The 27,794-nt window shown below is 40.9% G+C and overlaps 2 protein-coding genes across 2 annotated transcripts in view; one reads left to right on the top strand and one right to left on the bottom strand.

Moving 5' to 3' along the window:
• Window positions 1-27,794, top strand: part of LOC144515288 (extracellular calcium-sensing receptor-like) — a 193,621-nt gene that overhangs the window by 4,241 nt on the left and 161,586 nt on the right. The window lies entirely within an intron of this gene.
• dhx36 (DEAH (Asp-Glu-Ala-His) box polypeptide 36) lies at window positions 478-27,794 on the bottom strand. The gene is made up of 26 exons (XM_078246006.1): window positions 27,256-27,794; window positions 26,458-26,615; window positions 26,185-26,298; window positions 25,798-26,023; window positions 25,185-25,223; window positions 24,838-25,008; window positions 24,543-24,622; window positions 17,882-17,956; window positions 16,675-16,841; window positions 16,478-16,559; window positions 16,206-16,346; window positions 15,145-15,250; window positions 11,660-11,747; window positions 10,772-10,827; window positions 10,582-10,646; window positions 10,012-10,155; window positions 9,437-9,554; window positions 8,299-8,397; window positions 7,690-7,863; window positions 7,457-7,543; window positions 7,286-7,369; window positions 6,273-6,372; window positions 6,019-6,109; window positions 3,116-3,236; window positions 1,041-1,193; window positions 478-948 (listed from the first exon to the last, which is right to left on the bottom strand). Exons 1-26 carry the CDS (start codon window positions 27,514-27,516, stop codon window positions 715-717), a joined length of 3,234 nt encoding a protein of 1,077 aa, XP_078102132.1. The 5' UTR covers window positions 27,517-27,794; the 3' UTR covers window positions 478-714.

The raw sequence follows: 27,794 nt of genomic DNA, 5'->3' as shown, positions 1-27,794 counted from the left end.
GCAATAAATTAGCCATGTGCTCTTTGGACATTCAGTACAGATTAATCAGAAATGTGCATAAATCCTGCAGCCAGCAGCACTTTTCCTAGATATTTATGATATCGGCTGTTAAATCAGGGGTTTGCAACTGTGTGCTGCTGAAGGTTAACAGCTATGCAGGTGTTTATTCCAACCAAATGTTATGTGATTTTAGTGAATGCTCTCTCAAAGCTCTAAAACAAATGGTGTTCTCCCATCATAGGACAGATTATGGTTTCACATAAAGCCAGCAATATTTTAGGCCAATGGTTATCAGTTTGTTTTTGAATTCCTAAATTTCAGCCTTGCAAGGCAGATGAACCTAAGCCAGGCAGTTTATTTTTTGTACATCCTTTTATTTATTGTACAGTCCATTAAGTGACATTGCTTTCAAAATAAGAGCATGAATGATCCAAACCAGAAATGCACAGACTAAAAAACAAACAGAATAGCCACAGTGTCTTGGAATATGGATTGGTCCTTGCTAAATAATGACAGAACAGGCAACAAAAGAATATTGGGAGCCATTCAAGTGCATAACATTTTCCAATATTCTTGCATCCTGGGTTTGGCCTTCAGGAGCACCAGCAAAGGCCAGCTGGTTATCATAAATATCCCAACTAACCTCTGTCTAAGGATGCAGTCAGTTATTAACAAGGCTCTTCTCTTCATAGCCAGCCAAAAACCCTGCCACTTTTAATCATCGTCGTCATCATCATCGTCATTGAAATGCATGTGTTGTCCTCTAGGGGCAGGCGCCCACGTTCTGTCATAGCCTTTAGTGCTGCCTGTAGGCTTCTCCTGGGTGGTGATGAGGTCTATGATGGCTGTGATGACAGCACAGTCTTTGGACTGACGGTTTTGCCAGTTTACAGGAGCAGGGTTACGAACTTTCTCCTCCAGCAGAGAATCCAGCTCTTTCTTTAAACTCTGTAGAAAAGACGGAACAGAAAGGTCAGTAAAAAAAAAAAAGTATCTCATCATTCGTTGTGAGTGAGTGCGTGCATGCGTTCCTCGCTTGCCTTGACGAGGTGAGCGATGCGTGCCGGGGATCTGAAGACGATCCACTGGTCCACGGCGATGGTCTCCTGGTCCTCGTCTTTCTGGATTGTGATGTCTCCTCCGAAGAACAGCAGTGAGAACGGGGACACCTCAGTGCAATCGTACAGGAAGATCTGAGGACACGCAGAGAGATGTCGCTAACGCACAACGACAGGAGCTTTACACCAAACCCAATAACACAGTCAGTGACAGGGAAAGGGATCATTATGACACACTGAGCCAGACAGCTCTGTGGTGTGAGCTGAAAGTTTCCCATTAGTGACGAGACGCTGTGCGAATTTGAAATGTGTTTCAGTGCCTCCCGTGTTGGGAGAAATGTCATCTTGCCCTGTCTGTGAATCTTGCAAATGTGTTACACTCTTTTCCATCTGTTTTCCTCCCTGTGCTAAACTGACAGCTGCTTATGTAAAGTAGCTTGATGGAAACCCACCATGGAAAATACCAGTTTTCTTAAAACAAATTAACAAAGTAAGTAAAATTATTGAAAGTATTCAGATAGAAAATAGAAGTAATAACTCTAGTTAGTTAGCCAATAGTAACTCTATGCAATGCACTGATCTGTATGCACACACTCACAGAAGCTACGGAGACTACATGAGCAAAAGACTAAGGTCAAACAAAACCTATTTCAGCTTTGAAGGTAACCGACAGGAGTGTTGAAAATTAGCATCGCAGAGAGGTAGAGAAAGGCGGAGGGAGAGGGTAGGAAACAATTAGGAAAAAAGAAGCAACGAGAGAGCAGGGACAACTGCATTTGCCCCATGAATGTGTAATGTAATGGACCACCAGGGGCAAGTGCGTCACAGGAGATAAAGTTTAACGTCATCCTCACTTTCCCTGGCCTTCTACTTCCTTCTCTCTCTCTCAGTACACAAATGCCCTTGACAATCTCAGCATACCTTTTATAATAGCCACAAATACATAGCATTGTGCACAAAACCACACTACAAGAAAAGAAACATGGCATGATGGCAATAATACTGGTGAAATGCAGCAAAGACCAAGGCAGCAACTTGAGAGACAAAAAGGCACAGTAAGCAATCAGAGAGGACATAAAAGGTCTTTTTACCATCCAGTCATTCATTCATAAAGAGACAGCACAGAAAGAACAAATACAGACAGATGGAAGGGACAATGGGAGTTTAAAGAGGGGCAAAAAAAAGAAAGAGGGGAGGGTGCATTTCATTAAACTAACTTATTCTTCCTCGCGTCCTCTCCCCTCCCGGGACGCGGAAATCTTTCCCCCTCGTCCTCCATCGTCCAATGCCTTACACAATAAATGATAGGCTAAAATCTTAAAAAAATGTTGCCAACTATAGAATTACTATCTTTCCACAGCTTGTAGGAAATGTTTCAGATCAAATTAAATGTAATTCACAGAAAGAGCAATTTACATCGATGTTACTTTTGAACTTTTGTAAGAAATATTTCACTGGGTGATTGCAGCACCTTCACATGACAGACACAGCAGTGCAGCACTTCATAAGTAACTGATGTCGCTTAAGATGGACGCTAAGGAGCCAAATGTTTCTTATTTGGCAGCTGCGACTCGTCTGTCCTCAGTCTCTTCCTCGCATCTCTCTCACATCCTCGCTGGGAGGAGTGAGAGAAGTGAGTGAGGGAAGTGAGGCGACACGTTAGCATATTGAAAAGCACCCAAAGATAGAAAGAGGGAGAGGAGAGAGGGCGGCAGTCAGGGAGCCGTATTGACTGTTTTGCCACCCCCCACCCCCTACCACCACCACCACCACCTCTTACATTGTGCCTGAAAGCTTTGAAGCACGACAGCCTTTGAGAGACAGAGAGTTGAAAGGCAGTGTTTTAATCAAATATTCATTCAGCGCAAAGCTGGCGTGGCACAACTGCCAACCTTCAACCACTGGTCCTTCTTTCCACTCACATGCACCCTTCAGACGGACACATACAAATCCAAACAAGACACAGCAACACACACTCACATGTGTTAAAGCACAGCATTAATACAGCAGTGTTAAACCACAGCATAATGCGTTCCCATGTCCCTTCGCCTACTCACACTGCTCGTTCTCATCTTGAGGTGGTAGATGAGCCATGTGTAGTTGAACTTAGTCTCTTCAGCATTGACTGATTTAGGGTGGATGCACACCTTTCCATCAGCCTGGGTGTACACCTTAACCCTGAGAAAGAAAAGATGTTAGAGTGCGTGTTTGCCTGTAGGTATACTGGTAAAAAAAAAAACTCACATCCCCAACGCATGACAAAAAGAAACATTTAAAACATTTAAGCGTAGTTTTTATTACCATCATCATCGCGATAACTGACGAAAGAACAGAAGAGGAAACATTTACCATTGCTAAAGGTGGAAATAATAAAGAAAGATTTATATTCATTAAAAGGGGAACCATACAGATTTTACACATCACTTCTGTCTAACTCCACCCCTCCAGATTGTTTTCATTTTTTTTGTTTTTTTACTTGTAGTCTTCAGCCCCCAACAGACTTTGCCTCAAATGATGCCAGGTGTATAACCAATACACCTGAATGTGTAAAGTCAATTGGATCGAGTTGAAGATGCTTTCTAGTACTCTTTTATGTTTCAATGCTGTACAGAGATTTTCATCCAATTTCAGTAATAACAGATATTATTGTATTGTATAATTTTGGTCAAATAATTCTACAGATTTCATATATACACATGCCTAGTATGTATGTGTGTTTGTAGGCACATGTTGTTGCCCAGATTGTGTGAAAATGTCTCATCCCCAGAACCAATTTTGTTAAAATAAATCAGAAAGTAGTCCTAGAAACAACGCATTAGGTGCTTTTGGCTTGTTTATACGATGCCCAAAGAATGCCTCCTGCCATTTTAGCATGGAGCGTACCAAAGACAAGTTGAGATGCAGTCGGCAAATCATCTCTAACATGAAAGTAACTAGAGATGTTCCGATACCAGTATCAGTATCGGCTCCGATACTGCCTAAAACGCTGGTATCGGGAAGTACTGGAGTTTATGCACCGATCTGATACCACGTAATAAAGCCCTAAAGAAAAAATACATTGAAGTAGTTTATTTATGTTCTTTTTCCGTTATAACTGACTGTCAAACTGGATAATAAAAGAACGTTCTGTGGCATTCATGTTTCACAAAGAGTTTAACCTGAGCCAGACTGACAACAAAGATAGAAATCATATCACATCCATACAGGGATAGTATACAGTTGTTAAAACATAATAAAATATATGACACACTAGTATCGGATCGGTACTCGGTATCGGCCGATACGCAAGTTCAGGTATCGGAATCGGTATCGGGAAGCAAAAAATGGTATCGGGCCATCAAAAGTAACGCTGTGTTTCAAACTCCTGTGTGTCAGCTGGACAAAACCTGACTGCTGGGTACAAAGCTGCTTGTACCAGACAGTCGGATTTAGCAGCAAAACAAACAACAAGCGCTTCATCGAGCAATGAATCCATTAAAATACTGCAGAGATGTGGTGCGGATGGATGTGAAAACTAAACTGGCTTAGCATCAAGTGTTGAGAATTACTTATGCAGAATAAATGGCCCTGCACTACTGGGTCTAAAGCTGTCACTGAGACAGACAAACAAAAGTGACAGCCCTATAGGGAGAGTATGTGTCCGTCTCCCTGTTGTGTGTGTCTGTCTATTGCACACACAGGGTACCCCCAGGATCCTCCAACTTAAATTCAAGGCTTTTTAAGACCTTTTTAATACCATTTCAAATGAAATTCAATGCCAACTCCGTACCCATTCCGACAGAAGTAGGAGGGGGAAAATGTCAAATTTGTATGCATTTTAAATCCTAGAAAATAATTATGTACAAGTGGCTACTTGAATTAAATAAAACATTTTATTTAAATTACCAGTCATATTTAATAAAATGTATTGGATTATAATACAATCCAATAAAAAAAGATATATTACACTGCATAATGAGCACTTTTACTTTTGGTACTTTTACTGCAACACATGATCTGAGTAAGTCTTCCACATCTGTAAGTCACCAACAACAGACGTGCATGAATACCTGCAGCAGTGTTTAACACTGAAAACACACAGCTCAGTTCAGCGTTTACTTGCACCTCTGCTACAGTAGTAGCTAACCGTTAACGTTACCTGCCGGTCACTTCGTCTCTGAACAGTCCGCTCACAGTGAAGTCCTGCACGGATCAACAGATGTTGATGTTGATGTTCAACAGTCCGGCGGCTGCTTGCTCTGTTTGTTATAAGACGCACACCGAGCAGATGAATGCGCTCACAGCTCCAATCTTTGCAGATTTACCGCTCGGTGTTTGGCTAGCTAATAAGTCGTTAGCCTGTTAGCTTGAGTTTTGTCTGAAGGCGCCGAACGGCCAGCCAGGCTCGACACACACAGACACATTCCGCACATCCTCCGCTCAGTTTAACCCCCCGGTACCGTGTTTACTTTGTGTCTCGGTCCTCCGGTGCGTCCAGTGACGGGCTCCGGTCAGTTTTTAATTAGCCTATATTAGTAACGGTTCATTTTGTTACGGTATGAACTTAATCCTAGGAAAGGCAAAAAAAAATCCAAGACTTTGTATACCAAATTCAAGGCTTTTAAGGCCTTAATTTGAGATTATCAAATGTAAGACTTTTTCATGCTTTTAAGACCCCGCGGGTACCCTGACACAGGTCACAGCCGTTGCCCATGACAGCTGCCTGAGGGCAGTTTGATGATGACTGCATTGATCTTCAGCTGCAAAAAGCTCCTCTGTTTTTGACAATTTACCTAGCATGGTTTCTGCACAGCCTCTGGTAACTGCCACAGGGCTCTTACCTGAGAGGTTTGATGATATATTGAAGTGTGAAGGCTATCTAAAGATCAATAAGAATGATTGTGTGCTTATCTATCTTGTGCTGTGCGGCCCTTCCCTGCCCTGTCTTTGTTCATCTCCCTCTTTGAATTGGCAGACTCACCCTGGCCTCTTTTTGCTGTTAGTTGGTCTTATCATGGCCACCTTCGGGTACAGCCCAGCTACAATTACCGCCTTGATTAACTTCTCATTGTCTAGGGAAGGAAGTGAGAGTTAGAGAAAGAACAAATGTGGCACTGTTACATTTACATGCCGACATGTGATATTCCATTACTGTGCCACAGCCTGGTTTTAAGAGTCATAAGAAACAGAATTTTCTGAAAGAAGAATTGCAGCCAAAAAACTCCTCTTAGTTACCTGAGTTGACATTAGATGTAGGGTCTTTGGGGTCCCTGCTGCTGACAAAGCCTGTACGCATTAGATGCTCAGCAAACTGACCCTTCATGTTGTGCAGCATCTGAATGTTGAAAGGACAAAGTACTTCATAGAAGGCTGCATGTTCTTATCTGCTCAGACAGTCAACTTAAAGGACAATTCCGGCACAAAATGAACCTAGGGGTTGCGACCGTTCTCTGGAATATGTTTTCATGCTATGCTCATGTGTATGTAGCTAGAAACAAGCTAGCGTAACCCGTGATTAGCTTGTAACGCTAGCTTTCGGGGCTGAGGGTAAATCGCTATTTTATACCACTAACGAGGCTCAAAATAGCACCACACGTCAACGGTAGCATAATGAGGTTCCCTACACGTAAACCAAAGTATTAAGAACTTGGTAAGTGTACAGACAGTTTATTACAAAGAGATTATAAAGACAGTAGCATGTTTATATGCAGGTGCCATCTTGGAAAACATGCATGAGCAGTCGAACGACGAACGTCGTGCAACCAGTAACCAGTAAGATAGCTCAAACATAGCATTCGTGTTTCGACTGGTCATGACTGTTTTCCAAGATGGCGCCCACATGTAAACATGAACGCTACTGTCTTTATAATCTATCTTTTTAATAAACTGTCTGTACACTTATCAAGTTCTCAATGCTTCGGGTTACATGTAGGGAACCTCATTATGCTACTGTTTAAGTGTGGTGCTATTTTGAGCCTTGTTAGTGGTATAAAATAGCGATTTACCCACTGCCCCGAAAGCTAGCGTTACAAGCTAATTAGCGGTTTGCGCTAGCTTGTTTCTAGCTACATACACATTCGATTAGCATGAAAACATATTCCAGAGAATGGTCGACTCGGTACACATATGTTATTAACCCCCTAGGTTCATTTTGCGCCGGAATTGTCCTTTAAACATGTAATGTGGTTTTATTTTCAAAGTATATCAGTAAAGAGCCCAGCACAGCACCCACAATCAGCCTGGCTCACCTGGAGTGTATTGGCAGACAGGAAGTTCTCCCAGCAGTACTCCCTCTCATACCTGGCGCCACGCTGTTTCGCTTCCACCCAGCCCTGGTCAATCAATGGATCAATTAGGACAGGATCAATTTATACAGTGGATAGAGATGAAAGAACACAGACAGATGTCGGCTGTCTTACCTGGAAGGCGTTGACAATAGTGAGGTGGTCACTCTTGGAGTTTCTGGACAGGGTCTTTCTCCTCATGTCTGCCATCTTCTCTTTACCCTGAGAGAGAAAGATGCATTAAAGAATATTCTTTTAAGACCTCCTTTAAAATGAAATAAGTCGGGAGTTAGAGTGCAGTAATGTGTTGAAGTGTGTCTGTGTGTCGCTGCCGACAAAAGCTTTCATGTCTGAACTCGGTGCCCTACCAGGGGGATGAAGAAAGGGTCTTTGAAGCTGAGTGAAGCAGCAATGGTGAGTACGGGGTCGAGGCAGCCCAACAGAGCTCCAAACAGGATGAGTTTGCCAATGTGAGGCTCCACAGGCAGACGAGCCAGGTGGAAACCCAGCGCCGTCAGATTCTCTGAACGGTCCAGGGCGTTCTAACAACAACAATATAGTTAGTCACAAAATCACACATCTTTAGACATCTAGAGCTCAACATAATGTTTTTTTTAAAGTTAGCCACAAAATAGGAAATGGACAGCCTTTGTTAACATAGCATGTTAATTAAGGTTTTTTTAAGGCTTTCAGGAACATCTACTTTGAGTTTTGTTACCGTCAGAGCAGATTTGTAAATAATGCTTCCAGACAGGAGACTTTAAAAACCACATGCTCTGGTGAAGAGATAGCCTCTCTTTCTAAAATGCTACTGTTTCCCTATTGGCTATTGTAGTTCTGCTGCTGAAAACTGTTAAATAAAGCTGAAACAATAAGTCAATAAATAAATTACGTGATGGACAGAAAGTTAATACTCAACTATTTTGAAAAGCAATTAATCTTTTCCGTCCTTTTTAATGATCTTTATTCTTTCTTACCAGGTCTATGAGGTTCTTGATGGCTAGGTTGACGGCCTTTTCAGTTGGAGGGTCCAGGGCTTTCTCCAGGAATTGAGCTATAGACCCAAGCTTCAGTATCTACAGTGGGCAGCACGCATCACATCACACATTGATCAGCAAAAGCGTGTATTATTTTTAAATCAAATTCCTCTCTTTTTATTTCAGTGCTTGTCATTAGTGGCAAAACACTGAATTGTAGGGATATGTATATATATATATATATATATATATATATATATATATATATATATATATATATATATATATATATATAAAGTAAGGTCTGTTGCAATTAGGTTTATGTGTGTCTTCTCGTGGTTTGTTTATATAGGTGATAAAACAACCAACAGGGAGAGAGTTAACCTACTAACATGCTCTTGTCAGTGCCTGGCTGAGCGCAGCATTAATGTGATGACGCAAGATGGTACTATGAAAATCCACATTCTCTAAATATGTATTCACTTTCAAATCAAAAAGAGATTTTTAAACACACCAAACATGTACCTGTGACAAACTGAAGAGTAGGCAAGCGACCATATTTCTATGTCTGACTAACAGGTTGGTGTTGGTAGTGCTTGTGCATTAGAGAGTATGCTCAGGGTTAGCATGTTGTCACTGTTTCTCTCATATTAAGGACAGACTGATGCATTAGTCCGCCTCTCACCCACACACACTCCAATACATCCAACTGAAGTAGCAGAAGACACACACTCAAAACACATTTCCAATAAAGCCACTGGTGAGAACAATCATAGCAAACACTAGATCTGAGTGAACTTTGGCTTAATGTTCCATTAGCATGGGTATGAGGATTTAAAAAAGGAGGAAAAAAAATAAAATAGTAAGCAACCAAACATAAAAAAGTGACTGTTGACGATGAGAGAACGAGGCCCAGAAAAAGAACGATTATGTGCATGAGTCAGCCCAGAATGTTCATCCCTAGTTCTCATTAGTCAGGATAGGCTGTAAATAAAAAAAACAGCAGTGCTGTCCTCGTCCATCCCCTGCACTCACAAAACTCATTCACAGCAATCTTGTCCTCATCTCAACTGCCCAGCCAACACCTATATGTCTCTCTCTGTCAGTCTGTCTCGCTCTTTCTCTCCACATACACAACCTTGATCTGCAGGCAGAGCTCCTCCAGCGGTGTCCTCATGATTTCAGGTAATTGATAGGCATCCAGCAGGCTGGCCCTGAGACCATTGTACAGATGATAGCACTGCCCTGGACACACTCTGGATATATGCACAGAAGAAGAAAGTGGGACAGAGAGGGGAGGGGGGAAAAAAAGGTTATGTGTTACATCAGTCCTGTGACAAATGCTTCATTTGAAATCAATGGGATGAATCTTCACTCAGTAAGCAGCTCCTGCTAATTGTGCTTTGCTCCACTTTGATGTCAGAGCTAGCTAACAGAACAGACGTCTCGAGTCACAGACTGGAAACAACCTGGGAGTGACTACACTTTGCCTTTCTCAGTGATTACAGATGGGAAGGCAGGAAGGAGTGAGTGGGCTGCTGGAGAAGACTGACAGAGAGCTGAGAAAATTGGAAGGGAAAATAATCCTTCCAGATTAGCATTGCATACCCGGAAGCACTAATATACACCGTGCCCTCGTTATGAAGATATCCACAAATACCCGTGACTGACACACACACACACACACACACACACACACACACACACACACACCTGCCAGCACGTCCTTTCCTCTGTTTGGCATTGGCCAGGCTAACCCACTCTGCTGTCATAGTGCTGATGTTGTTGTTGGTGTCAAAGTGGGTCTCCTTAATCTTGCCTCCATCTATCACGTAAACAACATCATCTATGGTGATGCTGTGAGGAAGAGTGGAGAGAGAAAAAAAGAGGGAGAGAAAGAAAAAGGTTGGAATGAAGACCAGACAGAAAATAAACCTTTAAAGCAGTCTGTCAAGAATACATAACTAAGACACTCTCTCACTCACACACACACACACACACATACACATTCATTCTGAAGTAAAAATAAAAATGTAGCCCTTTGGTGGGTTTAGACTCTATATTTAGTGGCGTGATGTGAAGAGTGCAGGCAGCTTCTTAATTTGGTCAGTTTGTGTGTGCACGAGGCTCTTTGAATGCATTAACAAATTGCCCGACAGAGACTCAGCGTGCTCCACAAAAGAAATGTATGCTAATTATCCCCAAATCCACTGTTTCTATTAACGACTGGGACCTACAGCATTACACTTGTACGCACACACACACACACACACACACACATACCTGGTCTCAGCTATATTGGTAGCAATCACAATCTTTCTAATTCCAGGTGGAGGCTTTTTGAACACCTGAGAACAGTGAGGGAGAAAGAGATTGGACTTTTCTGATATTGAAGAGGGAGTAAAGCAGGACAATGGGCAGACACGCAGAGACAGACACAGTCAGAGAGAGACAGGCAAAGAAGAATGCTGACCTGCGTCTGATTAACGGTTGGCATGAGGGAGTGCAAAGGGATGATAATGAACCGGTCTGAAACACAACAGGACACAAAAGAAAAACTCAAACGAAGCACCATTTGCCAACATAAGATAATAGTTTGTGCGTGGGGCTGAACTATTATGTTTAAAAATATAACCTTAAATATCTTGGTAAACATCGAGAATGCAACAAATTATTATTTGTTAATCTTTGGCAACAAATAGGAGTATATTATGATTTAATATGGACAGAAAAACATACGATTAATAATTTTCTCTCTCGTCAAACATCCAAGTGAAGTAACAATAAGCAAAACTAGTTTGAGTGGAGGAGGACTTTAATATCATAAAAAAGCACAACCCTCAGTGAATAATGATCTCTCTTCTACCTTTTATAAACCTGCAAATCACTGGTATGAACTTCCATGTCACATGTGCGTGTTGCTGTGCGTGCAGCTAGGCCTGTAACAATTATTAAATAATTGTCTAATCGCAATTGTTTTTACATAATCGCCATTTCTTTGTCTAACTGCAATCAATTCATTATTAGCTAAGGTCCTAAGGGGTATGACTGTTGATGGTAACTGTCAGTTTTATGTTCATTTAAGAAAAAAAACACGTTTTATGATAATAAACAGGCGTGGTTTACTTCACAGGCTGTTTAATTGTGTTATAACATTATCTGGGTCACATAACAGTGATATAACCAAAGATGTATCCTGGGAGTCAGTCAAAACTTTAATTTGATTGCAAAAAGTAATTCATGAATAAATATTTTTAAACTGGACTGAAAGAGACAATTACATTGTTAATCGCAATTATTTCTGAGCCAATTCATTGTACAGTAAAATTTGGAATTATTACAGCTCTACGTGCAGCTATACCTGATTGGAACATCTTCTGAGCAGTGAGCAGATCATTGAGACTGCTGATTTCGGCCCAGCCAGGCAGGAAGATCAAGATCGCTCCTTCCTGTCAGACAAAGATGTGACACAACACTTAGCAGTTGAATGACACACAAAACCCAGCGGGGCTTCGGGGGAGAAAAAAAAACAAGAAACAGACAAGAAAAACTGCCAACGGAAACAAAAAGCCATTAGCTGGAGGAGCCTCGGCAACAACTGAGCCAAGGGAACAAGGTGCCCGTGTGCTCGGTGGAGCTAAGCCGAGGCACATGGAGATGACTTGCCCTGAGTTTCAAACCTGCACATTCAGCCACACAATAGGCCATGACATTGCCTGCCAACATCATTATGACAACAACACCTTCCCAACAGCATAGCCTCGGCTTCACATTACCACACGGATAAACTCTCTCAAAGCAGTGAAAAAAGAAAACCAATTAGTCACCTGGAAAATATAGAGGCACACAAACTTCAGCAAGACAGCAGATGGTGGTGGCTCATAGAGTTGGAGGTATGGCAGTGCGTGCAAATCTCTGCACATTGAGCTGTCTGACATTGAAAACAATATCTCATAACGCTACAATGGGTAAGGACACCTTAAATGATTGATGTGGAGCAATTATGTTATTGGAGCAGCAAAGAATAGGACAGAGAATAATACAATCAATCAAGCTTGTTGGAAGACCGGTTCCAACAACCACAGACTGGTTACAACAGATGCTTGCAGTTTTTTTTTAATTATAGCAGACATCCACATTATGAGATATATAGAACAGAACAAATGAAAACCATTTAGGGCTGGGTACTATTTGAAAGTTTTTGATACTTGATTTTGATACAATTTCTCATTTTTTGTACCAATACTAATATTTTTTTCAATACCTACTTTTGAGGAATATGAACATGTTTTTCTATTAACCTTTTTTAAGTAAATAAAAAAGCAATTGCTCATTTTTTGCAGCATTGTTACTTTGATTCTTGTATTTCATAACCGTCTCATTCTATTTTAGCTGTTTTCAATATTCTCCTTAATTGTTTTTAACAGCTTTTTAATGTTTTATGTAAAGCACTTTGAATTTCTTGTTGTTGAAATATGCTATATAAATAAAGCTGCCAATGTCTTCCTAATACAATGGCAAACTTCTCAATGCATCAGTGTTTATTGTTGTCTTAACACTAAGATATTTCCATAAATAACATAATCTCTTAAATTAGCTACGTTTCCCCATTTCCTGATATAGGGTAGGGAATATCTGATTGAAGAATAAGTAAACTTAAAAAGAACTTTTACTTCTGTTCAGTTTACTATTGAAACCAGGATTGTAACCAGTTGCTACAAACAAATTTCAGCCAGTACTCAAAATGTAGTATTGTTTGATGCTCAGCTCTGGAATCACATCATCTGAGTTATAAACAAAAGTAGGGTGTGTTCAAAGGTGTTATGTGACCTAATCTTTGACAACAAATATAATGGCTGCAATTTATGACATTCGCATGCAGATCAGATTGTACAAAGCAAACCAGAGCAGCTTCTAAAGACAATGCTGTATGCACCATGCTGAAAATGTCAATGATAAATAATGTTTTTAGAGGCATAGATATCAACCAAACAATCATATAACTAAGCAAAATACAACTTTTATGTTATCATCAATGGGAAAAAAAATTCTGGAAATGCTATTTTGCCACATCAAAGACCTAAATTTAAACAAAACTCTGGATAATATTAAGCAGGTACAAAACAACCCACTCGTTAAAAAGGACTATTTATTTCCTGAGGAATGAATGGGGGTATGAAGAACAGACATGAAACGTAGCTTCTAGGCCTTTTAATTAAAGCTAATTATTATTACTAGTGCTCAACCACTGGCACCCACATGGGACTGCATATGTGTGTTAATCTGTCTGTGCGTGTGTGTGCATGTGAAAGAGAGAGGAGGAAGAGAGTGATGCAGGTAGTGTGCCGAGTTCCAGCCAGACAGAACCACATGTTCACACACATGCAGTATAGAAAGAGGTTCTGATTAATTCCAACTAAAAATCAAGTAACAGCACGGTAAGCTCTGTAGTGTTGGCCAACTATTTAGCGCCCACGCACACACACACACACACACACACACACACACACACACACAAATGCCTGTCAACTCCCTAGGTGTCTAATCACAGACTCCTGCACCATAATTAACCAATCATCAAAGTCCAAAGCCTGGCAGTCGGTCCGTAACCCTCGGTTCAGAACGCCGTCACGGCGAATCAGCCAGTTCCCTCTCGGCCTTTTGACATTGCCACGGTGAATCAGCTGGTCGCCTGGCTCAGGGTGGCCGTGACTGATAGAGATACGGCTTATATGGGAAGGGATAATTATTCTGTCTGTGTGCGTTAGTCACTCCTCATTCTGGGCCTGTATCCTTTTTTCCTGTTCTTCTGTCTTACACAGGCACAAACTAACAAATAAGTTAAAGTAGTACCACTTCACTTGGAGAGAGAAAAAAAAAAAAAAAAAAGAATACAGGGAAAATTAGAGCAGACGTTTGTCATTTTTCCCTCTTCCTTCAATTCTAGCACTTCATTTCCTAAGTTGTCCTCCCTTCGTTCTCTTTTTAAATAGTGACAAAAGGCTACACTGAATGGTATTGATTGTGAAAATCGGTTTCATTGTGCAGCTCTGTTTTCACACGTTGGCACTGGCCTAAGTCACTCTGACTAGAAACAGTTGAAGAATACAAGAAACATGCAGCAAATACAAATTTGACTGCATTTACTGAAATAGCGACTATTTTTCAAAACTTTTTGCTCTGCCTTCATTACGTCTGCACGAACTCTCCTGATATGGCCACAGTAGGACTGGGTCTACTGAAAAAGTAAAACATTAAAAAAGAGAGAGAGATGTTTGATCTGACTTAATTGACAGTATACTCCACATTACCAAAGGCTGAACTGAACACTGAAATGACATAAAAAGAGAAAATGTAACAAGAACTGGAAAGAGAAACAAGGGAATGGTTGGGGAGAGCATCTGTTTAATCACTCATTAGCACAGATCTGCTGCCAGGATGTGTGTTATTTCCTCTGATCTAATGTTGCTCAGTGTTTGGAAGATAGCCTTCCTGTTCTTTCCATCTGCTCTACCTAGAAATGCAATGTACTCTTCTTTTTTTTGTCAGTTTCTGCGTCAGCTATTGACTTTTATTTGATCTGAAACCATTTTCCCAATAGACCACTGCTCTGTTGGCCTGTCTATGATCAGTGGTGGAAGATTTTCAAGTCCAAGACACATCTTAAAATCTACAAAAAAAGTTTCCATGACACAAGCACTTAGACTGCTCAGACCCACAGAACTCCCTGAAATCCCATTCACAGAAAGTGCAAATGTACTTCATCAAAACTCTAATTTAAGACACCAGAATTAAGCCACTTTCAGATGGCTGCCCTGAAACCAGACCCAAAAAAGTTAAACTCGCCTCCTCATTGAGCACAATATGGCGAATCAGTGCCACAATCAGCTCCAGGTCAATCTTCTCATCGTTGTCCAACATCTCCAGTGCCTCAATGGTGTTGTCAGAGTATCTGTAAAACACGGGACACAGACAATAAGTAAATAAATAATTAAACATCTTCCGTGGGAACAAATTTCAATTGAAGTGATTGCTCCAATCCAGAACAAACAAGGAAGAAAAACTATTTCAATGTTCATATGGACACCTGACTACTGTTTGAAGACAAACTTGAAAATTCTTCATTTTTTTTAAGTCACAGCAATGAAGTGATAAAGAGGCCCTAAACTTAATTTGCCCCTTAAGCCTAAATTACACTTGGGCATCAAGGACGTACTGTACTGCATACAGTGTAGGAAGTAATATATAGTGTAACATGAATGTTCAGACAGTACACTACAAGTAATCATGTTTACATTTTCTTGTATTAACCTTGTGATACTGAGCAGTAATAATGGTGACAAAGGGAAAGAAAAAAGGGACTGCGCTGCAGTTAGGTGTACTAAATGAAGAAGAATGTTTGTTGAGTGTTATGGAGAAGAGGATGACATCTTAAGTGGAGCCGGTCCCCTCAAAAATGTTGGGGCAGTTGCAGGAGGGAAAACCGCACCACAAAGATTCAGTAGTAAATCACAGTAGCGGTATTGGCAGTGTTTGTAAAGCCCATGTTACCTATACATTAACATGTAGTTACATGTTTGAAGAGGAGCAAATAAGCTACAACACTTTACAACGCCTTTTTTCACACTTCGGGAGACACTGCAGCAACTTAAGGCGTAGGCACACTTCAATGCAGATAAATCAGTGTGTACCCTAACAAATCTATCAAAGGGTCAAGTGGTCCAAAGCACTCACTCTGCTCTGTATTCAGCTTTATCATACTCAGGTAAACTTGAAGTTTAAATTCACAAAGAAAAGGAGTTATTCATTTTAAAATGTGAATGTCCCAAAGCCAAATCCTCCCATTCCCCACCTAAACAACACATCTATCAACCAATCTAACTACCCTGCTGTTCTCACCAACTCACCTGTCCTGCAGTGTCCGTGCATAACTAGGCCAGCTCTCCTTGTATTCAGCCTCTTTCTCCTCCTTCTCCGGTCTGGTGTGGCAGCCATGCCAAAAGCCTTTCTTCCATGAGGGGCGACGGTCCCGATTCTGGGACCGATACCTGGCAGACACATCAACTGGTTTATACAAGACCCCATTCAAACAAAAGAGGTGAAGTGGTTCTGTTTGTATTTTTGTATTGTGCATGTGTGTGACTTTGTATGTGTGTGTTTGGCAGCAGTGTTGTTCTACCTGGTCATCTCCACAATGTCCTCAAGTAAGAACTCCCTTACTGGGAACGTCAAACCAGGGATGTGGATTATTTGACAGTTGTCTAAAGGTTTGAACACAGGGAAATGGGTAGATGAGAAGGAGACGATATCCAAAACATTGAAACTGCAAGATTGATGCTGAACAAACGTTGGTATGTCTTTTGGTGGGCTGCATACCAAAATATTTAGAAAACTTCTCTGCGTTGAGCGTGGCACTCATGAGGATGATCTTGAGGTCGTCTCGAAAGTTGAGTAGGTCCTTCACAATGACGAGCAAAACGTCCGATTGCAGGTTCCTCTCGTGGATCTCGTCCAACACCAGGTGGCTGATACTTGACAACAATCTGACAAACAAAAAGACAAGGGAAATGGTTTAAGTCTGTGGTTGATTTTAGGTGTCTTTAGTATGTCCTCATTTGGTGTGAAAAATAGCAATTCTGTGTCCATTATGTCTGTATTTGATACCTCTGCCAAGAAGATCATGTTTTTAGTGTGCATTGTCGAATTGGTTCCTTTTTTTTCACATTTTGCTGCATAATTCTTGAACCATGAAGCGTAGATGCACATTTCGTTTATTTTTGCATTCTTTGGTTTAAGGCGGGAGCTATAACTAGATGCCGTTTATCCTCACTTTTCGAGAGATGTCATCTAATCTTTCGCTATATAAAGTTGGTATATTAGATAATATTTAGCACAGTAAAAAAAGTTTACACAACTTTACACATTATACATCTGGCATAAACATTTCCCTGTAGTAAGTCTGACATATGTGATATCTTTGTGATCTAAACTAGAAACAGGCTCTGTGCTTATCCGTACAGCAGTAGTCTGTAATGATAAGTCAAAAGGGTCTGTGGGACTGAAAACATTAATGCATCACTAATGTGATGGCTGGAGACCAATAGTCACACCAAAACTGACAAGTGTGAACATTGCTGTAGTCCATACAGACTGCCGGCGTGCCAAAAAGTTGCAGCATTTTGTCAGACGACTGTAGTCCTAAAATAACTTACTAAAGTAGTGCCAATTCTGAAAGACCATGAAGCAAGACAACAAGAAAAGCTGGCACCCTCACTTAGTCTCTGTGGTTTGTCTGAGGACACTCAGAATGCAAGGATGAGCATGCAGGGATGAGTCAACAGAAGCTGTGTGTGTATGTGTGTCTTCATGAGAATGGGGGCCCATACTAATGCTCCATCCACAGACAGTAGAGTCAACCACAAATCAATGGGGATAAAACAGAGTGACACAGAGGGAATACGAGAGTGGAGGAAGGGCAGCTGGAACTGAGACACAAAGGAGGAAAGCACAGAAGAGGAAATGCTGGGAGAAGATGTGATGGGGATGAGGAGGCAGGGCTGGGGGGGGGGGGGGGGAAACTTACGGGTCTGAGCGAAGCCACTGAAGAATAATGCCCGTCGTACAGTACAGGACCGAACCTTGTCTCCGTGGTAACCGGCTGAGAAAGAGAAACAAATACTTGACATTTCCCAAATGACACAAATTAAGACGAGTATAAAGGAAGGACAAAGGTTACCAGAATGAGTCTCAGGTTATTTCCCTACATTTGTGTATGTGACTGTTAAAGACTACATTATCGTTTGTATATATTTCCACCCTCCTTTTCCACAGGATTCTACACACTTGATTTTATTTCTTTTCTTTTTTTTTTTTAAGTTGGTTGCTCAAAGATTATTTCATAGGAGCAATATCTTGATGCTCAGCCTGTACACAGAAGTGCACGTAAAGCTGAGATTGATGTTGCTATAAAATGTTGCCGATACAGGAATGTAATTGGTTGAAATAGGCACTTGCGTTTAAACTCTCTTTAAACTTTGCATAAGTATCAGTGATGAAAAGTTCTTTCATTGAAGAGCAATCATGAAATGACTTCTCATTTATTTTAATGCCAAACAAAGCAGAAACTGCCTCTCTTTTATGACACATCTGAAAAATGCATTTCAGTTCGGAACACTCTTGTCAGATTTAACCATGTATTGCAACAAATGGAATTACAGTTATGTTTGCCGCTAATGGCTCCACTCTTAACGATGCTCCCTTGATTAGCTAAACAGCATGCTAAACCAAAACAGGGGAGGGCCCAAAGCAAAACGTTGAAACCACAGACAAAGGAGTGGAAGTGCTGCCGGGTCTTTCTTGTATTCAACTACAGGTGCTCTACGGGTGCACTGTGTTTATATCTCTTGTGAGAGGCTCATTGCATGAGTGGAAAACTTGATCTCAATTCCAAAATTTGTAAAAATGCTCCTTCAAAACTAATCCAAAGCACTCTGTAGGTCTTGTGCAATAATTAAAATGCCTTTATTTTACATGGCAATGTATTTTTAAATGACAAAAATGTCTTCATCGGGGTCATTGTCGACGGTGGCTCTCCACCCATGTGCAAGCTTATTGGTAAAAAAATAAAATAAACAGGAAGTGGCATATCAATAGAAAAAGAGGAGAGGGAGGGAAAAGGGGAAAAGAGGAGGGGGGGGGGGAGGTGGTGAAACTTAAAAAAGGGACACAAACTATCAAGATGGACCTTTTTTTGTGTATACACACATAGTAAATGAATCTATAGACTGGTCTGCACTTTCCAGTTCATGACTTCAGGAATAGATTAACTACAAGATCACACTGAACATCATTAATTCCACATTAAAAAGGTTTTTGAAGGACATGCATGTTTACAAATTTTGGAATTGAGATCAGCTTCCACTCATGCAATGAGCCCTTCACATGAGGAAGACATCAAGGTCAAAGTCAAGGTAAACTTTATTATCCACAAGTAGGAAATTCATGCGGTCACCAATACACGCTCCATCGTTATACAGCCTACTGCATAACATTAAAAACATAAATACAGAACATTAAAAGACAGGAAAACAAGGACAAGACAGACAAGGCAGTAAAAACATGGAGGAAACATGACAAGCATGTATTTAAAAGTTGAGTGTTGATATATACAATATGCTCATAGTTTAAGATGCCTAACAACTTATAAGTCTATTATTGTGCAGTCTAATTGCTGTAGGCACAAAAGACTTGCTGTACCTTGTAGTCCTAATTTCTGCCACTTGACCGGTTGCTTCTTAAAAAATCCTGATGAAGAGGGTGGGTTGAATCATTTCGAATTTGTTCTGTCTTTTTTAAACTAAGGTCATTGTACAGTTGAGCTACGGATACCTGATCAACTCCAATGATCTTACTGGATGTTTTGACTATTGGTTGCAGTTTCTTCTGGTCTTTAATATACATGTTACCAAAGGCACAAATAAGGCCAAATGATAAGACACTCTGCAAGAGAGCTTTGTAAAACATCTGAAGAATACAGCTGTCTATTATAAAATTATTGAGTTTCCTTAGAAAAAACATCCTCTTCTGTAACTTTTTGGACTTGTTTTGTGCACATTCATTAAATGTCAGTTTGTTGTCTATTTCAACACCCAAATATGTGTATGTTGTAACCCGCTCTACCATTACACGATTTATAGTTGAAGGTGGAACTAGAATTCCCTTTTTATTAAAATCTATGGTCATCTCCTTTGTTTTCTTCACAATAACCACAAGGAAATGATCTGTACACCATTTAGTAAAACCCTGCACCTCCCTCTCTAAACCCTCTAGGGATGCAATATTAGACTCTACAAAACCCACTAATGCTGTATCATCAGCGTATTTAAAATAAGTGTGGTCTGAGGAAGTTGCTTGGCAGTTATTGGTGTATAAGGTGTATAGAATAGGGGACCCCGAGGTGTACCAGTTTTTTTTACCATCAGGTGGGGTTTGTCAGGGTCAGCAGTGCATCTTCAACCCCTCTGTCTGCACGATATGCAAATTGGTTTGGGTCTAAGCATGGTGTGACCTCACATAAAAGCTGTTTCAGGATTATTTTTTTTTACATTTCATTGCTGTGGATGTTAGGGCAACAGGGCGCAGGTCATTAAGTTCCCTAGGTTTATTGTTTTTGGGTACGGGCACGATCAAAGATTTTTTCCATAAACAAGGAACTACACCAGTGTCTATGGACAGCTGGAACAGCCTTTGAAAGAGCTGTGCCAACTGATCTGCACACACCCTTAATGTCCTGCTGTTAATACCATCATGTCCACTAGCTTTACTGGGATTCACATGTCTAAAGTAAGACTTAACATCATCAATAGAAATGTCAATGTCCCCACACTTCATACTACTGATTTCTTCATAAACTAATTCCTGTTCAGCTATAAAATCATGGATATCAAATCTACAATAAAAATCATTCAAATCACTGGCCATTTCAAGTTTGTTTTCCACTGCCATGAGATGTTTCTTAGGTTTGTATCCTGTGATTGCCTGAACCCCCTGCCATGCTCTCCTAGCATTGAAGCCATTTTAACTTTTGACTCATGTTAGGACTCTGGCAGGATGCGGCATTGATGTAGCAGGCATCAGTGAGAGTCATATCTAAATGGGCTGCCTTGTGATAATGGGCTGTGATTAGTGTGTGACTGATAGAAATGATAACTCAATCAGCAGGCGTATGACTTCCATGTCCTGCTTGAACTAATGTGACACTTCATTTCACTGACAACTGAACCACATTAAAGGCTTTATTGCATAATTGATGAGTGTGAGTGATATTTGAATGTGGCAATGTTTAATGTTTGTTTTTATGGCCATTTAAAATCCCTTCTAGGGAGGGGCATTGGAAACTAGCAATAGCTATAAATGCTGTGATGCTGTACATTGGAGACGAACAAATCTCTATGTCGAAGCATCTGTCCCTATATTGTTAAAGAAAATCGCAATACTCAATACTATCGAATCGCAATACTTAGAATCGTAATCTAAATGAAAATCGCAATACAAAAATTGAATCGGCACCCATGTATCGTGAAAGAATCGAATCGGGACAAAAGCATAACGTCCCAGCCCTACTAATCAAGCATATTTATTATAAATAGCAAATAGAAGCTGCGTGGCCTCAATTAACCCCCTATTCCTCACACTCTCACAGTACAGTTTTCTATACTGCAATACCACGTGGCGGAGGTCTGCAGTTGTTATTGTACTTTAATGGTGTGTATCTAGGCCTGTCACAATAACAAATTTTGCTGGACAATAAATTGTCCCAGAAATTATTGCGATAAACAATAATATTGTCGTTGAGAGACCGTTTTCATCTAATATAATGATAATGGCATAATAATGCAGGTACACCTTTTCAAAGCTCAATAAACTTTTATTTCTAAAGAATATTTAACACTGGGACTGGAAGATATTTTAAATATCCACAATAAATGAACAAAACAACCAAAAACAATAAATAAAATGGACTCTCAATCTCTGTTAACAAAAAATGTACTTGAATAAAAACCAAACACAACCAAAAACAAAAAATACAATGGACTCTCAGTTACTGTTATCAAAAAACGCACTGGAACCAAAAACCAAACGCAATCAAAATGTTAACGTTACCTGAAAACAACGTGTAGTATCTTTTTAGCAGCTCATATCACACTTTCAGTCACTATGACCACTACTACGGTCAGAAAAATTGTGCAAATATATGAACAATAACGTCGCTGTCAACAGGCTTATCTGCTAATGTTAGCTACCGACCGTTAGCTTGAAACCATCCAAATAGTCGGTACCCTAAGGTGCCATTACCTGAAACAGGTGATTTAACGTCACCGCTCATTTTACACACAGTTTAACAACAAAAACAAAACGCTGAGTGAACATTACTACGTTTTTCATGTTGGTTTTGAGCGGTATGCACCCCCACTAACCTGGAAAACGGTTTTAAAACGTTAATACAGCGTGTCGGAGGAATACTTCGTTCTCCTGCAGCGGGAGGCAGAGGGACTGCAGCGTTCGCTAACGTTAGCTTCTTGTCTCATCTGGGGTCTGATAAACAGTAAATTCATCAACTTCAGTGTCCACAACGCTATTTTCCAATAAACTGTGGCTGTCATATTTCACGGGACCCGCGTGAGTGCGGATTTCATGTCGCGGCTTTCGTCGCTGTTTGTCACTTTGCCTAAGATTGAGTGACAAGTGTACTCGCCCTGTTGTTTATTTGGTTGCCATGACGTCCTGTCACTGTTCCAGTTGCTCACCCTAAAGGGGAGAGAGAGCGGCTGACAGTTCGCTTGAGTTCAGTAGAGCAGACGGCTCTGCAGAGATCTGTAGTTACAACTTTATGACTTTTCATAAACAGCTGAAGGAGCGGCAGTGCGCGGTGTACATAGTGGAAACCCTGTTGTGCGTCTGCCCTATTTCTGATACCGTGGCGGCAGAAGAAAACAAACAAGCATGCAAATGGAAATTATCGCGGACGGAAAAATTATCAAGCTTATTTTTATTCATCATGCGATTAATTGATTTATTGACTATCGTGACAGGCCTATGCGTATCCCCGAAAGAGGTTTTCAATTAAATCAGCAAAAACCAGTTGACACTGTAAGCATTGAGCTTTTAGGGCTCAAAGAACAGTTGCCTGCTTTGCCTGGTTGGGAAGCCAACCAGGTCCAGTCCATTTATAAGTAGACAGTGGAACAACTAAATGGATTGTGGCTGATAATCTCAGGCTGTGTTTGTTCATAAGAGATTAAAACATGTAGGTAGGTGTTTATTTAGCACAATACTTATCAGTGATGAGTGAAACGACATACAGTACATTCTGAAATTCAACCAGAGTAGAGAAGCTTAAAAAGGGGCTACTGTCATCTCTAAGGTGATGTTCTCCAAACATCCAAACACAGGTTCTACACCGTCTCTGGCTGTTCATGACAGTTTGGAAAACTCATAGAGAGTAAGATTATTATGAGTCAGATCAATCATATTTACTCTAAACAGTTTCCTACTTTATTTTTTATAATAACCCCCCCATCATTTGCTGCACTATACCAGCACCAGAGAGAACCCATTTCATTCCGTGACTGTCTGCACTGATTGAGTTGTGTAGACAAACACACTACTTCCCTGCAAATGTAACTGAAGTTTTCAAAGACTAGATTAAATGTTGTCTGGCCTATTTGTATTCAGCTTTTTAAGAAGTTGATTACCCACTGAGAGACCAACATAAGAGGTGTAGAAGTAGAAGTGTGTACTTTTTATAGGAGTTGCTATGTGGGGGAGCTGGTGCATCAATTGAAATTTAACAAAGCTTGAGATACAAATTGACAGCTTTTGCATATACCCACTGTGAGACACCCATGGTCTACATTAGTGACAATGACAGTGGGCAATGGCAGCAGAGCGGCAAGCTTAAAGAGAAGCTTTTTTTAAACTGCATAGACTCAACGTTCCTTGATACAAAACAGTGCAATAGTAACTGTTTTTCTCCATTAAGGAGACCTACAAATCACAACTGCAGTAACTTGATGCAACTAAAGAAAATAATAGCACCACATTAAAAGATTTAGAAAGGTTACAGTGAGCACCTTGTTATGTGCCCCATTTTTCTGTCCATCTTTTTACTTCTCATCTGTTTCAGTCTCAATTCGTATCACGGCTGGACTGCCTCTTTTCCTCCCCTCTTACTGCATCCATCCCATTCTCTCTTATACTCAATTGTATATAATTCACTTTAGATCGCCGCACCCTCTCATCTCCTGTAACGGTCTGCATATCGCTCAAGTGTCTGTCTCCCCAGCTTTATCCATTTCTTTCAATGCGCATGCCTGGCCTCTGATGAGAATTCCCATCTAATATATTTCCTGTCCTTCAAAAAAAACAAAAAAAACATTTCCTGTGGTATTAACTCATCCCGTATGGTTCCCTTATCGATCTTAATTTTTCCCATTCATAAAGAAAATAAGACTATGCACAGTGTTGATGCATAAATAATTGCAGATGTATGGACAAACAAACAAATATACATTTATAGGTACCGGTACATCAGCTTTTTTTTCTAAAGACAATGACTCAAACATGATGCTTGCCTGTTATTTAAAATAATGGAGCATTTCTGTTGGTTCCTTAAGCAATAAACCAATTGCTGAGACACAGCGCGTTCATTTTAGTGCAACATATGTTTGAAGAAACTTTCTCACCTCTGCAGGCGAATCTGGTAACCACAAGAATTTCCATTCCCAACACTTTCTGCCCTCTCTGCTGCTACACGCTCTGCTACCTGAGAGGAAGCACACCCATACAAAAACCTTTAGGAACACAATTAGCATCGTCAAAAAATAGCCATATAATTTGCGTGACAGATGCAAGAAAATGAGGTATGCAGTGCACAAACATCATATCGCACACCTTGGCAACCACATCTACCCTTCAGGACGCACACAGCAACAGGCAATCCAACAAAGTCAGACACGACAACACAAAGGCATCACATACCGAGATGGCGCTGATGCGACGCGGCTGCGTGCAGACCACACGACACATTGAGCCCACGCCTCTATTGATGTAGTCATCCAGGATGAACTGGGTGACCTGAGTTGTCTTTCCGCACCCCGTTTCCCCGCTCACCACCAGGACGCGGTTCGAGTTGATCAGTTGCACCAGCTCCTGAGGACGGAGAGATGGAAGCAGGTGAGAGGAAGGATCAATTAAGACGAGTAAAAGGGTGATGACATTTCACATTTAAAAAAGAAAAATTCCTTCTAGCAGAAGTGTGATTTGTTATGAGGATGAGCGTATTTGCTAATTAACTAAGTCATCTTAGTAAAAAATGAAGAACGTACCTCTTTTTTCCCATAGGATGGTAGTTTTTCCCTGAATTTCTGAAGACAAAGAAATTAGCAAACATTTGTTAACATTGAATAAAATCAATGAAATGAAGAGCAGCCGCATAACTTTATAACGTGATCATGGGAACAGTTTTTACAAAATGAAACATTTCTTATTTAAGTCTTATAACCACAGATAATCACAGATTCTGTGTTCAGTAAGTCCTTAGTGACTCAGTGGAATCACACCTTACAATATTATGATACCGTGATTAACCTGCTCTGTAAATTCATTTTAAAAACATTTTTTTGCATAACGAATATTATGATGATAATCCTGTATAATCTGTAGGCAAGTAGGTGTGTGTGTGTGTGAGAGAGAGAGAGAGATGAGAGAGTGTGAGGGAGAGTAGGTGAGTGAGTGAGTGAGTGAGTGATGAGGAGAGTAGGTGAGTGAGTGAGTGAGTGAGTGAGTGAGAGAGAGAGAGAGAGAGAGAGAGAGAGTGAGTGAGTGTGTGTGTGTGTGTGTGTGTGTGTGTGTGTGTGTGTGTGTGTGTGTGTGTGTGTGTGTGTGTGTGTGTGTGCGTGTGTGTATGTGTTTAAACTTGATACTAATCTTCATGCTAACCAGCATTTCTTTGTACTTTGGATCCGATTCCTTGCTCTGCAGATCCCTCTTTAAGCTGTCATCCAGTGAACTGTTTCTGGCTACTTCCTGAAATAAGAACTCCAGGTCCTTGTCTTCCCTTCTTAGTTTCTCTTTCTCCTCCTCCTCCTCCTGCTGCTGCTGCTGCTGCTCTTCTTCATCCCATGCCTCTGGAGGCTCATCTTTAACAACTGCTGAAGAGAAGTAACTAAACAAAAACATTACAGTGTAAATATTCACAATTTAGGGATCACCAGGCAGTAATGGTTGTTCTGTCATTGTGGCACAGAGTATCATCAAATATTAAACTTTATTTTTGGAGCAAGTCACATCTCTTTTAGCATGCGTCCGATTTGCTTGCAAAGTTACCGTTGTGATTTGTGAGTAGCTTTTTTCTGGCCTGGCGTAACTTCTTCCTCCTCTTCCTCAGATTTGAACTCAATCTTCTGCTTTTCCTCTTCAGACACATCCCCATCAAAGTAACTGCATGCAAAAAAATGATGAGACATACTTGTGTCAGCAGTCACAGCTGAGAAAATAACTTCAGACCCTTTGATCCTATCTAGCTTTCCCATGTTCTTTATTGGAAGCTTCAAATTACACTGCAAGTCTCATAGGAAAAGCTACGCAAGCTGTTCTTACCAATGACCACTGCTATTGGCAGCTGTCCGCCAGCTGTTGGACGTAGAGGCTCTTGCATCCCTGCCGTCTCTCCAAGGACCAGGCTGATCATTTTGCACAGAGTTAAGCAGCTTGGTAATGTGCTGCTCTCTGGCCTCATCCATCTGGACCACTGCCCGCTGCACACAGACATGGAAAGGGGAAAGTTCAGCCGTAACCTTGCAGTTAGCCAAACCAAATGTGACTCCAGGGCTTGGTTTTAAGCACTGTTATTAGTGTTTAAGCACATTTCTTATTATCCCATTGAAAAATCCCACTGAAACTGTGAAATCTGTGTTAGTTATTTTGGCCTTTCAGTGACAGCTCAAACATTTACTTCTAATGCAACTTCTGTGCTATATGAATTTAAACAAATTCTGTCACCCATTCAACCCCAGTAAATGAAATCAACAAATGCAAGTGTGCCTTTGTTTAGGTCTACCCACTAAATTGATACAAGACAAGATGTGTCAGGATCTGGCTGGCAAACCACCTATCTGCAGGGTTTTGCCCACAGATCAGTGTGCACAATTCTGCACACGCAGTGAACTTTGTGTTTTGAACCAAATTAAATCAGCCTTATGCGCCACTCGTTGCAGTTAACACCTGAGTCCAGACCTACTTTCTAGCAGAGGTTAAAGCGCATTGAGCAAGGAACTGTCACCTTCTCTGTAGTTTTAGTTATTTGTGCTGAAGCTCCTGCTTCTGTTCAGACTAACAACCTTCCCTGTTCAACACAATGCGCAATAGCATAACGTTACAACCAAACACAATCCATACCGATCTGCGGTCAGCCTGTTTCCTCCTCACGGCTCCGTATCTTGCGTACCACAGACCAATCTCACGTCCCTTCAGGTGTGGAGGAGGACGGTCCCGTTGTCCGCCTCTCCCTCCACCACCTCGGTCCTGGTCAAAGTCGGAGCTGTGTCCTCTTGAACCTCCTCCGCCTCCTCTGTCCCATCTTTCTCTGCTTCCATCTCGGTTCCCTCGACCTCCTCTTCTGCCTCTTCTCCCTCCTCCACCGCCATATCCACAACTCATGCCGCCGTCAGAAACAAGCGGTGGTAGCACCAGATGCTACAACACTGTCAGGATATCAACGTTAACTACTCGCTAATGCTAACGTTGCTTAGCTAGATGTATCGGTTGGACTTTTGGGCCAGAGACTGAAGTTAAACATAAGAGGCTACACCTACGTAGCTACTGACAGTGAAATTCTTGATAGCTAGCTACATGTATAATTTAAATCTGGGTTCACTCGTCAAAATATAGCACTTCGTGCTTTCTTGTTTCCGTCCAGCATGTCGCACAGAAACGGC

This window comes from Sander vitreus, chromosome 3 (genome assembly GCF_031162955.1).
Source record: "Sander vitreus isolate 19-12246 chromosome 3, sanVit1, whole genome shotgun sequence".
NCBI lineage: Eukaryota > Metazoa > Chordata > Actinopteri > Perciformes > Percidae > Sander > Sander vitreus.
The sequence above is the reverse complement of the archived record's forward strand: the minus strand, read 5'-3'. Positions and strand labels throughout refer to the sequence as shown.